Source organism: Sphaeramia orbicularis, chromosome 11, assembly GCF_902148855.1.
Source record: "Sphaeramia orbicularis chromosome 11, fSphaOr1.1, whole genome shotgun sequence".
NCBI lineage: Eukaryota > Metazoa > Chordata > Actinopteri > Kurtiformes > Apogonidae > Sphaeramia > Sphaeramia orbicularis.
In genome coordinates, this window is record NC_043967.1 from 41,804,174 (window position 1) to 41,820,033 (window position 15,860).

Consider the following 15,860-nt stretch of genomic DNA (forward strand, 5'->3'; position numbering starts at 1 on the left):
CCGGAGGGTTAAATGAGCCTTGATGCACTTCACTTTATTTTAATTCTTGGGTCCCGGCTTATTTTAACATGGTCTTAACTTATTTATCATTTATTTATTTATTTATTTTTTGTCCCTTGTATTGTATCATTATATCATGATGTTTTTATCATGATTTTTACAGGTTTTATATAGGCATTTTTAGTGATATCTGATGACTTTTCTTTATTCTAGTCTATTTTAACCATGATCAGTGAGCTGCTGGGAGTATCTGTCCATGTCTTTTCTCTGTGCTGTTTTTATTCCTCTCCAGACTACAGAACAAATCTACCTATGGGTGTTAATAGTCACCTTGGAAATGTTTCAGAGACTTCAACCCAGGCAAAAAAAAAAAAAAAAAAAAGTTTGAAAAAGTTTTGTTATGAACATTTACAGATGTTTCTGATAATAAATATGCTAAAAACTTCAAGTCTGTTTTTCTTTTATACTAAAAGACACTGTTTTCAGCATATTGTGTTTTTATTCTTTCTTAGTATTTTAGTCATTTCACTGTTGAACTTATCGCCCAGTTGCTGTTCTGTGGGTACTGACAGGTGAATGTGTATGTGGCTGTCATATGCTGCTATGAATGTTTTGCATTTGCTTGTTTGTCCCTAATTTTTTTTGATGTTCAATAAGACAGGGTAACTGTGAACTGAACTGTCCCTTCTGGGATTAATAAAGTGGTCTGAATCTGAATCTGAAAACACACTATTTTAAGCATTTATTATTTGTAAAAAATGATAATTAATGGCCAGATATTGAAAGTTAAGTTCTTCCTGAAAACAACGGTGCACAAAAGACATTTTCTCATTTTATTTTCATTTTGTTTTATCGTTCTTTTATTGAGTCTGTTTTATCTTTTTGTCTGGTGGCGTGGTTTGGTCAGACCTCAGTTGCAGAGAGAAACTCACTAAATCAAATAGTGAGATGGTCCAGTCGCCTGATTGGTGAGTCCCGGTCTTGTCCCGCCTCCCTGTACACTAAACAGGTACAGAGGATGGCTTCATCAGTTCTTAACAATGACTCCCATCCTTTACGAGGTGAATTTCAACTCCTTTCCTCTGGACGGAGGTTCTTAGTCCCAAGGTGCAGGACACAGCGTTATAAAAACAGCTTTTTTCCTGTCTGTACTTTACTAACTTATTTAGTTATTTATTCCATTTCTTTGCTCTATTTATTACCTCCGCCAAGGAGGTTATGTTTTTGCCAGGGTTTGTTTGTTTGTTTGTTTGTTTGTCTGTTTGTTCATTTGTTTGTCTGTCCGTTAGTGTGCAACATAACTCAAAAAGTTATGGACAGATTTGGATGAAATTTTCAGGGTTTGTAGGAAATGGGATAAGGAAGAAATGATTAAATTTTGGTGGTGATCGGGGGTGGGGGGGCCCACGGGGGGGGCCACTGATCGTTAGTGTGCAACATAACTCAAAAAGTTATGGACAGATTTGGATGAAATTTTCAGGGTTTGTTGGAAATGGGATAAGGAAGAAATTTTTAAATTTTGGTGATGATCGGGGGTGAGGGGGCCCACGGGGGGGCCCACTGATCAGCCTTGGTGGAGGTCTGCGCTCTCCGAGTGCTTCTAGTTATTATTGTGACTTCAGATTTTTAAATTTTTAAATTTTATGTTCTTATCTGGTTTTTATCCCGGATTGTTTTGATCTTTTCTGGTTTTTACTGTGTTTTATTGCATCTTGTTTTTACTTATTTGATTTTATCTTTTTTATTTACTTATCCATGCTGCTATACCGATGAATGGTGGAACACTGAGAACTTTTTGTCCTGTCTGTAAGCGTGATCAAGTGCCTGTCTTGCATGTTTAATGTATGTGTTGTTGTAATGCCAAGGCAATCACTTAGACTGCAAAACAAATCTACCTACGGGTATAAATAAAGTAACCTTGACCTTGACCTTTTTGATACGTTTATTGCGCAAAAAACATCAAGACACCTAGGCAGCCTGTCATAATAGCAGTCCTAAAAGGGTTAAAATGTAAGACTATGCAGGAAAATTGGTTTAATAACCTGACTGTGAACCTGATTTTTGTACTCCTGCACTGCATAATGATAATTCATTTATTTCAATACTCTCCTCTCTCCTGTCACTGAATATTCAGCAGTAATTTCTTTCAGTGTTTGCACCATATGAGATGTTTTATGCATGGCTTTGAAACAGCTGGCACAGCACTGCGATGATCTTTACTGCCATTTCTTTCTGTGTGAATCCAGATCCTATTTACTTCTGGCAGCAGACAGTAGAGGACATCACTGTTTGTGTACGCATGCCTGAAGGTATCGCTAAAGAAGAGGTGCAGTTCAGGCTGACAGCAGACACCATGAGCATTGGAGTTCAAGGGTTTGCTCCTTTGCTTGAAGGCCAGCTGTATGCATCGGTTGACCCTGAGGCCAGCGCCTGGATCATCAAAAATGACAAAAGGTTTGCAGCTTTGTGCCCATTGTTGTTGGTTCTTAGTAGTTGTTTGATGAGCTCTACCACAGAGTACCTTACAGCAGTATTTCACTTGTCTAAAACACTGCTTTGGATTGAGGTCTGTGAGCAGTTTGACAAGTATCGCCTGCGAACATCAATTTTCACCTACAAACACTGTGAAGTACTCATTTTCCTTCTCTGACAACCTCACTTCGAAACATAGATCCAAGTAAATTGTGTGCACGTCCATGAATCTCAGAAAAGACAGTTGTTCTTGGAATCTGTGGCACATTAACCATTTGCAGTACAGGTCTGCGTGACAACTGATGTGCAGCAATACTTTTTACATATGGGTGCTTCTATGAAACTGGGTTCATTTTGGTACCTGGCGCTTTTTAGACCCAAAAATAAAAGAGAAATTTAGACATATTACCTCCCCAGGATGTACCTAATGATGACCTCAGATAAATGCAAAAAAAAAAATTATACTCTTGCTCTGAGCCATCCCAAAATTTATGAATTTTTAATTAAATATTGGGGCCAAAAATAGGACCAAAATTGGGACATGAAAAACTACCTCGGTGTCAGTGCAATTGATCTGGCCCACATGGCTGTAAATGGTCTTATTATCTGCTATAAATAAAGACACTGTGTTAAATTTGTTGATCCTAGTGGTATTTCTTATCCAGACATGTGGGTTTTTCATGAATTTCAATCTCTTTCCAGGTTTTGTGTGTAACCCATCGTGTCCACTTGCGTTACATGCAAAACCTGCCCATTTAAATGTATATAAATCGCGAATGATTTTGCAACAGCAGTCGTTTTTGTGAAACACTCTGCCTTGCATAATTAGTTCAATTCCCAAAATGCACCTGTGAGAAAATAAAAAGATATTCAAAAATATAGTAGCATGTAATTTTCGTGTCCTTTTGCCTGTTACATGCAGATTTTTGTATTAAATGTGATGTAAAATAATTAAAAAATTTGTTTTATCTGAAAAATAGTTTCTCTTTTATCTCAGTAAGTATTTATTTTTAAAATAGACTCTTAAGCGCTTCCAAACTTGCTTCATAACATTAGTCTACATCTGGTTTGAATTTTTAGCCCCCATGTCCTGTTTTTAGAGACCAGTTTCATAAAAGCACCCATGTTTTTCTTCACTTAAGACTTAATAAAACAAAGCAACTAATAAAACAATGATATTAAGTTAAACTTTGGATTGTGTTTGTACAGAGGAGTAAAATTGTTAGGCAAGCACTGAAAAGCGGTTACAGACTCTTAGGATGTTATTTCTGATAATTCTGATAAATACATAGTGAAGTACTGTGTAGCTAATGGACACTAAAAATAGAAATGAAGTGACAGTGGTTTAACAGAGTGTTAATTTAATTAAGGTAGTAATACAACTGCAAACTCCTGTTTTTTCCCTTCCTTCTTCTTGTACCTTGGAAATAGGTGTTGTGCTACAACCGTCTACACAGATTTATCAGTAGGAAAAGTTTGTTTTTTTAATAGGATAGGAATTGATATTGATTGACTTGATAATGATTGGATCTTTTTTGTACTGACTGTGACTTGATGTGCATGGTTCTCGGGATACCAAATGCAATGAAAATGGGGAAATGTAAAACGCAACTATCTCTACAGAACTTGACACAACTGTTGGACACATTTTACTGAATCAAACCCTGCAGGTCTTTTCCACCACAAAATCTTCAAATGCCACATTTTTCTAAATCGTCTCCTCTTCCTTATCCATCATGTTGGCTAACTTTGACCCCTGTTACTCTGAGGTTAGCTGAGTGGTTATCTTTAGTGATGTTCATGTTCATATTGTGGCGACAATTAAAATATGAATACTAGAAAAGCACTCAGAGAGCGCAGACCTCCGCCAAGGAAGATCCCTCCCCGATCACCACCAAAATGTAATCATTTGTTCCTTGTGCCAGTATCAACATTTCCTGAAAATTTCATGAAAATCCATCAATAACTTTTCAAGTTATTTTGAACGCAGACAGACAGACTAACTAACTAACTAACTAGAAGCACTTGGAGAGCGCAGACCTCCACCAAGGCAGATCAGTGCCCCCCCCCCCCCCCCCCCCCCCCGATCACCACCAAAATTTAATCATTTGTTCCTTGTGCCAGTATCAACATTTCCTGAAATTTTCATCCAAATCCGTCCTTAACTTTTTGACTTATCTTGCACACAGACAGACAGACAGACAGACAGACAAACAAACCAACGCCGGCAAAAACATAACCTCCTTGGTGGAGGTAATATCATATGACTTTAAAAATATAAGACAAGTTTGCTTGTTTCCTTAAAGTCACAATAGCTGTCAGTGTTGTAAGCATTAGTTATTCAATGTTTTGCTTTTTGTTTCTTTTTTTTTATTAAACTAAATCCTAGCTGCTGGAATTCTTCATTCCAACTGATCTTCATGATGTAGAACTTGATGTACTTGCACATTAAAGTTGCAGTGCTTGATAGTTTTTAGCATCACTGGGTGGGGGGAGGTGGGGGTGGGGTCCTCTTTACCTTTCAGCATTGTGTTATTTTAGTGATGTGAGCAAATACAAGACACCGCCAGCTCCATTCCTGTGTTTTAGTCTAATCACAGGTATTTTCAGACAGGGAGGTGGTTAAATACATGACAGCTGTAATTACCAATCACTGATCACATTCTGTCAGATGTTACTTGGATGCGATGCTACTTCTCACTCGATAACATGAAATAATGCCAGGTCTGTTTTTATATTTAGCATTTGGATTTGGACCAGCATGAGAGAGCTGTAGAAGACAGAGGTGGACTATTCTGAAATTCTGTCCTTTTTCCCACCTTATTTTCCCTTTTATATACAGGGTTGTGTTTTCAAGGTCTGAAAAGTGCTTGAGTTTTAGTTTAAGGGCTTGAAAGTGGATTCAAGGAACTTTATTGTCATACCAGCATACATTTACACATGAGATGGCACGAAATTTAGTACCTGAGGTCCCAGAATTAGCCCAACAAAATCTATATTTTAAACAATATATCCATAAAAAATACCTTTGTGTAATAAAAAAAAGGACCTCTGTATAAAAACACTTGTGTATGTGCAAAATGTGAGGAGAAGTACTAGCAATTATAACTCTGTAATGTGATTTATTTATTTATTTCTAATATTAACTCTTCCAGGTTACAAGTTAAGCCAAACCTACTTACAGAAAGGTGATACGTTTTGAAAAATTTAACTTTATGCCAAAAAAAGAAAATTATCAGGTGCTCTCAGGTTGGCTTCAGGTAAATTTTATCTTAATCTTTGTCTTGGTGCGAGTGTGCCTGAAGAACGCCAAGTGGCTTCCCTTTTTTTGGATAAAACTTTGTGTTCTCCTTTCATTTCTGAACTTTTTGCCATTTTGAAACATAATTTTAGATGTTTATAGCATAATGTAATGTGCATCCTTGTGATAAAAAAGTGAAAAAAAAAAAAATCATGAGTATATGTATTCTTATAGATATGCATTTTGCCCCAGTGATAAGGTTGTGCTGGAAAAATTTGAAAATGACCCTTAAAACTGCTTGAAAAGTTCTTGGATTTGTACAAACCCTGTATATTCATGTAACAGTCTACAAAATCCCCATTTCGTAAAGGCATAGCAGTATAAAATGAAAAATGCTTTGACACAGCTCAGAAGATGTAGTAACACTGTTGTTGATTTGTTAGAGAGAAAAAGTACCTGTATATTATATCGTGACAAATGAATCCTTTCTGTGAGTTGCAAACCTCTGTGCATGTCTATTTGACTCTGAGCTGAAATGTCTGGGTTTGGAAGTCAGACTGAGCATGAATAAGAAACTGTATGCATCTGCCTGCTGGGAAAGAGTCTCCTCGCCCGGGACAATGAGACTTCACATGCCTGGAGCCGAGCCGGGAAGGGGACGTTTCACACAAATACTTGTACAAATATTTTGTTAGTGGAGGAAGCATTTAGACCAGCAACACATCCTTAACCCTTTAAACCCTAACCCAAATGGTCCACCTGGACTTTTTTTCTTATTTTGACAAACTGAAAGATTAGGAAATGTAAGTGAGTCCGTTTGCCAATTTTTTCAGAGCACTTTTTTTTTCTAGATCTTTCAAAATCTAGCAATCATTTACAATTAGGCAAGGCAAGGCAAGTTTATTTGTGTAGCACATTTCAGCAACAAGGCAATTCAAGGTGCTTCACACAGGACATTGAAATAAAAGAAACAAAAAGAAACATATTTAAAACATTATAAAAGAAACATGTAAAAGGTGAATAAAAACAGCAAGTAAGAAAACAACACATAAAATCAAAAGAAAAAATAGAATAAAATAAAATAAAAATAAAAACACACACATTAAAGTAAAAGTTGCAGTGCAGAGTTTCAAAGAGAATATAAAATTTAAAAAGTCAAAAGCCTTTTAGTCAAAGGCAGCAGTGAACAGGTGAGTCTTTAACCTGGACTTAAAAATTAGAAAAATTAGGGATGCAAATTATCAATTAATCCATTAATCATTAGTTGGTTGACCTTATCGATCAGTTAACGATTAACTGATAAGCACCGATTTTCCTGAGAACCTGAATTTCTCTTTTGAAAGGGTCTAGAAGAATAAAAGCTAAATATTGTTTATATACCTCATGAAAAAAGCATGTAATATTCCTTAATGCAGTGGTTCCCAACCTTTTTTGGCTCGTGACCCCATTTTAACATCACAAATTTCTGGCAACCCCAGACATTTTGTTGCTAAAATTATTATTTTTTGATCATGTAATAGTTTTCTTTACTATGTTGCAAATAAACATTAATTTTAGATGACATTTAGTCTATATAATGTATATTATTATGGACAGAGGCAGAAAAGCCAGGTGTAGATTACTGCACAAAGTGAGAATTTGATTTTCCTTGGTCAGGATATGTACAGTCAGTCCAGCTTGGATTTACAAGGCTGACAATTAATACTGAACAAACAAGAACTCGAACTATGAATTATGAAAGAGCTGCAGCATCTGAAACTGACCACAATGATTATTTTATTATGTCAATTTATGTATTGTGATTGTCTCTCTCAACTTAATGTATGTTTTTTTGTTGTAGGTTGTTTATTTTTATCAATTACTAGAAATTTCAGGCGAACCCAAGTGGGGCCTGACCCCAAGGTTGAAAAACACTGCCTTAATGATTGATTTATTGTACCATTAGGTACAGTACAGGCAATGACATTTATGGAGTAGAACTGAATACATTCTACAGAGAAATTACATAAAATAAATGGATCTAAAGAGGGACAGTTTAGAAGAAATGGGCATTTCTGGCTCCGATCCGATACCGACCCAGTGTATGTAGGTGGGGGTGCACCACTCCTACAAACGGTCTGTGTTTGGCTCCACCATGTCCCTAAAGCGATTCTAACTCATCAGCACCATGATCTGGTTCGATGACCGGCTAGCCCAGCTGCGGCGTCGCAGCGTGGACAAACCGTCAGCCTTTGGACAGGACGTGGACAAGGGCAATTTACCGACAATTAATAATTGAATCGAGCAAATTCTTATTGACAGTTAATTGATAGTCGATTAGTTGTTTACATCCCTATTTACAATTAACTGCATGTTATAATACTGCTAAAAGGGCTTGATGTCCAGCTTCTAGTACAGATGTGAGTGAAATTACCATAATGACTCAATAAAAACTGTAAAGCACAGTTTCTCAGGTTTCAGAAACTGTTGGAATTTTTCCAATTGCACAAACAGTGAAGGAGTTACAGCTATCCAAACTACATATGCGCAGGGTGTGTCAGCAATGACACGTCAGGTTTTAAAGAGTTAATGGAAAGGGGAGATTAGTCTGGACTCACCGAGGTGTTTAACATGCTCTGCAGTGAGAGGAGAGTTGATGAGATTGACCCTAAAATGAGGCTGCATGTTTGGGGAAATCATGTTTGGATTGCAACAGTTCATATCCAGGTAACAATATAGTAGATATTACGATCAAGCACTTTGCCTTTAAATGTTATTAGTAGATATTTGGTGGCCAAGAAAGGACTGTTTCTTATTACACTTTTCACACTTGACAAATAGAAGGTACTTACTTGTATTTGATTGTTTTTTGTGAACAGATGGATATACAGGGTGGGGAAGCAAAATTTCCAATGAACATTTAGTTGTTTTTTCTCAGCAGGCACTACGTCAATTGTTTTGAAACCAAACATATATTGATGTCATAATCATACCTAACACTATTATCCATACCTTTTCAGAAACTTTTGCCCATATGAGTAATCAGGAAAGCAAACGTCAAAGAGTGTGTGATTTGCTGAATGCACTCGTCACACCAAAGGAGATTTCAAAAATAGTTGGAGTGTCCATAAAGACTGTTTATAATGGAAAGAAGAGAATGACTATGAGCAAAACTATTAGGAGAAAGTCTGGAAGATACTATTAAAGAAGAATGGGAGAAGTTGTCACCCGAATATTTGAGGAACACTTGCACAAGTTTCAGGAAGCGTGTGAAGGCAGTTATTAAGAAAGAAGGAGGACACATAGAATAAAAACATTTTCTATTATGTCAATTCTCTTGTGGCAAATAAATTCTCATGACTTTCAATAAACTAATTGGTCATACACTGTCTTTCAATCCCTGCCTCAAAATATTGTAAATTTTGCTTCCCCACCCTGTATGTTAATACAGTTTGAGTTTTACAAACGTCAAAGTCCGTCACATTCTCTCCTCCATGTTAGTTTGTGTGTCTGTAGGGTAGGAGAGGTTTTCCTGGAGCATTTTTTACTATATTACTTAAAATTCCCTTCACACCCCAATTGGAACCAATTAATTAAATGCTCTAACACAAAAATAAAAAGTTTTAGTCACCTGTGGAACGAACAGGACTGAAAAAACACCATCCAATCATTTTAACCAGCCCGTCGAAATAATTGAATGGTGATTTGTCTATCGAACTCAAATACCATTTGTCCCTCCCCCCTCCCCCCTGTGCGAGTACAATCCAGTACTCTGGAGGTGTGGCTTTGGGGGGGATATCTGAAGAAAGGGGTTTGGACTTTTTCAAAATGTAGCTTGCTCTAACTGTTTTCCAGGATCTCCTACCCCACCTTTAACCATTCATAACTGGTTTATCACCATTTATTCTATTCTATTATTCTATTCATTTTGCATTTTTCAGTAAAAATCTCATGTTTTCCTATGTTTAATTCACTGACCATGTAGATGCTCATAAAAGCTCTGAGTGAATTTAAAGGTTGTCATATCTAAACAGCAGAAAAGTGAGTTTTTCAACAGAATATAAGATTAAGTGAACAGAATATAACATTAAATGAAAAATAATTTGATATTTTATTTCATTCGATATTGGATTTTATTGGTGAATCAATGTTGCAGATGATGACTGTGTTTCCATGTTCAATTTGGAGCCTCTGAACGTCCAAATGAGTTATATCTGATCACGCTAAAATGCTTAGAATCTGTATTTTACCTGAATTATTTACATGTATTTATCGTATTAGTGGTTCAACAGTTATTAAACATTTTAGATCAGCTGCTGTTTAGGTCTTCAAGGGTTAAAGAATGCGGTCTGCATCATAATGAAATAAACAATTGAACAAATGATATGAAGCAACAGACATTTTTCAAGGGCCTTCACAGTCCTGCGTTCATTTTAAAATAATTGTCTTTATTACATTCCAAAGGAGGACGATGATTTGAACCTAAATAGTAATGCACAGAGGTTTGCCATTGAATAAACAGACACATTCCTCATTCTATCAATGCGGCAACAAACGCTGGATGGGAGCAATTCTGCAAATCACATTCTCACCAAATCATTACAAATGCAACCCCCGTGACCAGAAACATCACAGAGGCAATATTCAGGATGAAAATAAAATAATGAAACAAAAAAATTAGAAATGTATGCAAATACAATAATAACCAAAACTGGTCGCATCAGGCAAGTCACTGACAAAAAGTAAATGAGTTTCCTATCTTAGTCAGTGTGTGAGCTCATTAAAGTGGTAGATCACATTTAAAACATTAATAAATAATGTTTGTGGTCTTTTTCTGCTGTGTATTATTCAGTATCTGAAAGCACCCCTCTAAAAACCTGAAATTAGAAACAGAAATATACGCTCTAATTACATCCGCAGTGAACTCCAAAACAATAAATTATTATGGAAGCAGAGTCCGTTGAATACTTTTCATTAGAACTGGATCTATTAAACCTGTAGTCAGAGCTGAGTCACATCCTCTGCCTCCCATTTTCCACTCCATCCACTGTGAAGCATGTTACACAGACTGTTCATTTTCAGATAAACCATTATAGGACTGAATTGTGTCATCGGATATAAAAATAATACAGTTCACATTAGTGCTGCTTGACAAACAAGTCTTTATCCTGCAGGTATTTTGTCCTTCTCTGCTTTTTTTTACTAATGATAAATAGTTAGGTGGTAACTCCAGATAGTAAATGTTCCTTTCCTGCCCATTTCATCTGGAAGTACAGTTGCGTTTTGTTTTTTTTTTTTGTTTGTTTTTTTTCCAATTATACATTTACAGAAACATGTACTTAGACATAAGGGACCACACAGACACAATCCAAAAAAAAAAAAAACAAAATTATACAACAACCTACAGACCTATTCAACACAAAAAAGAGAGACAAAAAAACACAAAATACAACAACAAAACAACTAATATTATCAACTCCTCTTTACAATGCTCAATACAGTTGCATTTTAATTAATTAATAAAAAAAAAAAATGCATAAATAAAATTTTAAAAACAGGAAATACAGTTGCGTAAAAATTATTAGACCATCAAAAGTCATCAAAAACAATGGTTATGCCAGGGGTGTCAAACATGCGGCCCGAGGGCCAAAACCAACCCGCCAAAGGGTCCGATCCAGCCTGCAGGATGAATTAGTGAAACGCAAAAATTACACTGAAGATATTAACAATCAAGGATGTTAAAATAATTTTCACCATTTATTCTAATATTATTCCCTGCATTTTGCATTTTTCAGTAAAAACCTCATGTTTTCCTATGTTTAATTCGCTGACCATGTCGATGCTCATAAAAGCTGAGTGAATTTAAAGGTTGTTGTATCTAAACAGCAGAAAAGTGAGTTTTTCAACAGAATATAAGATTAAGTGAACAGAATATAACATTAAGTGAAAATTAATTTGATATTTTATTTTATTCAGTATCGGATTTTATTGGTGAATCAATGTTGCAGATGATGACTGTGTTTCCATGTTCAATTTGGAGCCTCTGAACATCCAAATGAGTTATATCTGATCACGCTAAAAGGCTTAGAATCTGTATTTTACCTGAATTATTTACATGTATTTATCGTATTAGTGGTTCAACAGTTATTAAACATTTTAGATCAGCTGCTGTTTAGGTCTTCAAGGGTTAAAGAATGTGGTCTGCATCATAATGAAATAAACAGTTTGAACAAATGATATGAAGCAACAGACATTTTTCAAGGGCCTTCACAGTCCTGCGTTCATTTTAAAATTTTAATTTATTTTTAAAAAAAAGCATAATAAAATTTTTAAAAAAAGGAAATACAGTTGCATAAAAATTATTAGACCATCAAAAGTCATCAAAAACAATGGTTATGCCAGGGGTGTCAAACATGCGGCCTGGGGGCCAAAGGGTCCAGTCCAGCCCGCAGGATGAATTAGTGAAATGCAAAAATTACACTGAAGATATTAGCAATCAAGGATGTTAAAATAATTTTAGGTCAAGTGGTTCAGACCAGTAAAATACTATCATAATAAACCATAAATAATGAAAACTGCAAATTTTTCTCTTTGTTTTAGTGGGAAAAAAAGTAAAATTACACAAAAGTGTTAACATTTACAGACTAGCCTTTTACAAAAAAAAATTGAAAAACCTGAACAAATATGAATAACCTGAAATGTCTAAAGAGAATTAAGAGTAATTGTACCAATATTCTGTCTGTTATTAAATGTTTTGTGTATTTGTAGATCCACTGTGATCTGTAAGTTGTAATGAACATGTGAAAATAAGAAGCTGAGACCAAATAATGGCATAAATTGTTAAAATTGCACTTAAAAAAAAAATAATAATAATAATAATAATTTTGGTCATGGTTGTTCATGTTTTTCCACATTTTTTAAAGGATACTTTGTAGGTGTAAAAATGTTGATAGTATAGAGTAATTTTACTTTTTTCAATCTAAAACATAGAAATTAGACATACAGATTCTGGAATTGATATTATTTATGTATTATTGTGTTTTTATTTTAATCATCCGGCCCACTTCAGGTCATATTGGGCTGTATGTGGCCCCTGAACTAACATGAGTTTGACACCCCTGGGTTATGCAATCCAGTCCTAACTCCTGTGTGTATCATGTGACTAAAACAGACAGAAAATAAAACATGGAATGCCTAAAAGCACTGTTTTTGTCAGTACAATGCCATAGATATCGATGGAAGAACTGAAGTGATTTTGGTTATTATCAAGAAAACATGGAAAATGAATCGATATCAGCTCTGAAATTTAATTCTTATGAGCTTTTTTTTTGTTTTTGTTATCATTATATTTGTCCAAACAAATGTACCTTTAGTTGTACCAGGCATTAAAACAAGGGTGGTCTCATAATTTTTTTTCCACAACTTGTATGTCAAACAAATCGTATTATTTGCTGAATAAATAAAATGTGTGATATGAGCCAAACGAACTACGAAATACATAGTGTGATCTGTTGTCAAAGTGACTTAGAGATGTGTCGTTTGGATGGAAATCAAGCTGGGGAAAGTGTTTGTCTGCATCTAAATGGCTTTTTACAGCGGAAAAAAATATCCTCAGAAAATATCTCCTATTGTTTGTATTGAGAATATTTTTCCATACCAATGAGTTATTCTCTTTACAGGCAGACAGCTGAGCACCATCCAGCTTTCCTCCGTCCGGAACTGAATTAAGAAGCTGGCTTTTGTGTCTTTTTAATATTTTCTCAATGTTGCCCATATATAGACCTGTTTCATAACCTCCAGCAGTGTAATTGAGTATGAGTGACGCCGGCCCCTGAAGCCTCGTGTTGACATCTTTATATGGAAGCTGACAAAACCTGTCCGGGTTGATGTGTTGAAGAAGTAGACGTCCAGAATATAAACTAAAAACTTTCCCAAACCAGACGGATGTGGTTTCTTAAAGGTGTTGTGTTTGCCCCCTAAACTTTTTATTGAAACCCAAGGTAATATGACATATATTTATTGATTTGTTACGTGGGAAATATGATTTGACACAGCAGTAGTTTGATGATATGTGTGACAATGTTTTTACAATTAACATTTTCATAAAAGTTGATCAATAATTATGTTTTCATCGGGGTTTGTCTGTCTGTCTGTTTGTTTGTCTGTTAGCAAGGTAAGTCAAAAAGTTATGGTTGGATTTTCAGGAAATTTTGATACTGGCACAAGGAACAAATGATTAAATTTTGGTGGTGATGGGGGGGGGGCTGATCTGCCTTGGCAGTCTAGTTATCATTTCTTTCACACTTACAAAATTTCATGTGATTCTTCACTAACATGGATATTTTTTTCTTTTTTTCTTGATTTATCAAAAGTGCTACATCTTATCCGTCTAAAACTGCAGCTGTGGATTCTTTATACCATTAAACCCATAAAGACCAAAAAAACCACTGGTAACCAAAATCATCTACCAATACTAGAAGAACTTGGAGAGCGCAGACCTCCGCCAAGGCAGATCAGTGCCCTGGATTTGGATGAAAATTTCAGGAAATGTTGATACTGGCACAAGGAACAACTGATTAAATTTTGGTGGTGATCCGGGGGGGATTTTTTGTTTTTTTGTCTGTTTGTTAGCAAGATAACTCAAAAAGTTTTGGGTGGATTTGGATGAAATTTTCAGGAAATTTTGATACTGGCACAAGGAACAAATGATTAAATTTTGGTGGTGATGGGGGTGGGGGCTGATCTGCCTTGGCAGTCTAGTTATCATTTCTTTCACACTTACTAAATTTCATGTGATTCTTCACTAACATGGATATTTTTTTCTTTTTTTCTTGATTTATCAAAAGTGCTACATCTTATCTGTCTAAAACTGCAGCTGTGGATTCTTTATACCATTAAACCCATAAAGACCAAAAAAACCACTGGTAACCAAAATCATCTACCAATACTAGAAGCACTTGGAGAGCGCAGACCTCCGCCAAGGCAGATCAGTGCCCCGGATTTGGATGAAAATTTCAGGAAATGTTGATACTGGCACAAGGAACAACTGATTAAATTTTGGTGGTGATCAGGGGGGATTTTTTGTTTGTTCGTCTGTTTGTTAGCAAGATAACTCAAAAAGTTTTGGGTGGATTTGGATGAAATTTTCAGGAAATGTTGATTCTGGCAGAAGGAACAAATTATTAAATTTTGGTGGTGATCCGGGGGGTGGGGGTGGGGAGGGTTTGTTTGTTCATCTGTTTGTTAGCAAGATAACTCAAAAACTTTTGGGCGGATTTGGATGAAACTTTCAGGAAATGTTGATTCTGGCACAAGGAACAAATGATTAAATTTTGGTGGTGGGGAGCACTGATCTGTCTTGGTGGAGGTCTGCGCTGTCTTTTCAAGAAATGCACTGATAGAGCGCAGACCTCTGCCAAGGCAGATCAGTAGCCTCCCTACCCCCAATCACCACCAAAATTTAATCATTTGTTCCTTGTGCCAGTATCAACATTTCCTGAAATTTTCATCCAAATCCGTCCTTAACTTTTTTTCTTGCACACAGACAGACAGACAGACAGACAGGCAAACCAACGCCGACAAAAACATGACCTCCTTGGCGGAGGTAATAAAATGTTTAATACCTGTTGATCCACTAATCCTACCAATACATGTAAATAATTGGTGTAAAATACAGTTTGTCATCTTTTCATGGCCATCAGATATGACCCATTTGGATGTTCAGAGGCTCCATAGTTTCCATGGAAACACAGTGATCCTCTTCAAACAGTGATTCATCAGTAAAACCCATGAAATTTGATAAATGACAGTGGATGGAGACGCTTGGTTTATGTTTAGGTAATGATGATAATACTGAAAAAGTCACTTTTTCTCGAGTTTTCTCTGTTTTTGGTATGATAACCCTCAAAATGGAATCTCAGCAGCATGATTTAAGTACATGATCAGTAAAATAAATATAGGAAAATACCTGATTTTCACTGGGAAAAAATGCAAAATGGAGAGGATAATGTAATAAATGGTGATAAATCACTTAAGAAGTGTTAAATAGAGAGAAATATTAATTTGGATAAATGACAGTGGATGGATACGCTTGGTTTATGCTCAGTTATTGATATATTTTTTGAAAGGGCCACTTTTTCTTCAGTTTTCTCTGTTTCTGATCTAATAA

The 15,860-nt window shown here is 35.7% G+C and overlaps 1 protein-coding gene across 1 annotated transcript in view; it reads left to right on the forward strand.

Annotated features, from left to right (window-relative positions):
- The window catches only part of nudcd1 (NudC domain containing 1), a 106,989-nt gene that overhangs the window by 40,009 nt on the left and 51,120 nt on the right, over positions 1 to 15,860 (forward strand). Inside the window, exon 6 of the mRNA XM_030147011.1 lies at positions 2,247 to 2,454. Coding sequence (XP_030002871.1) covers positions 2,247 to 2,454 — 208 coding nt within the window. The remainder of the gene's footprint in view (positions 1 to 2,246; positions 2,455 to 15,860) is intronic.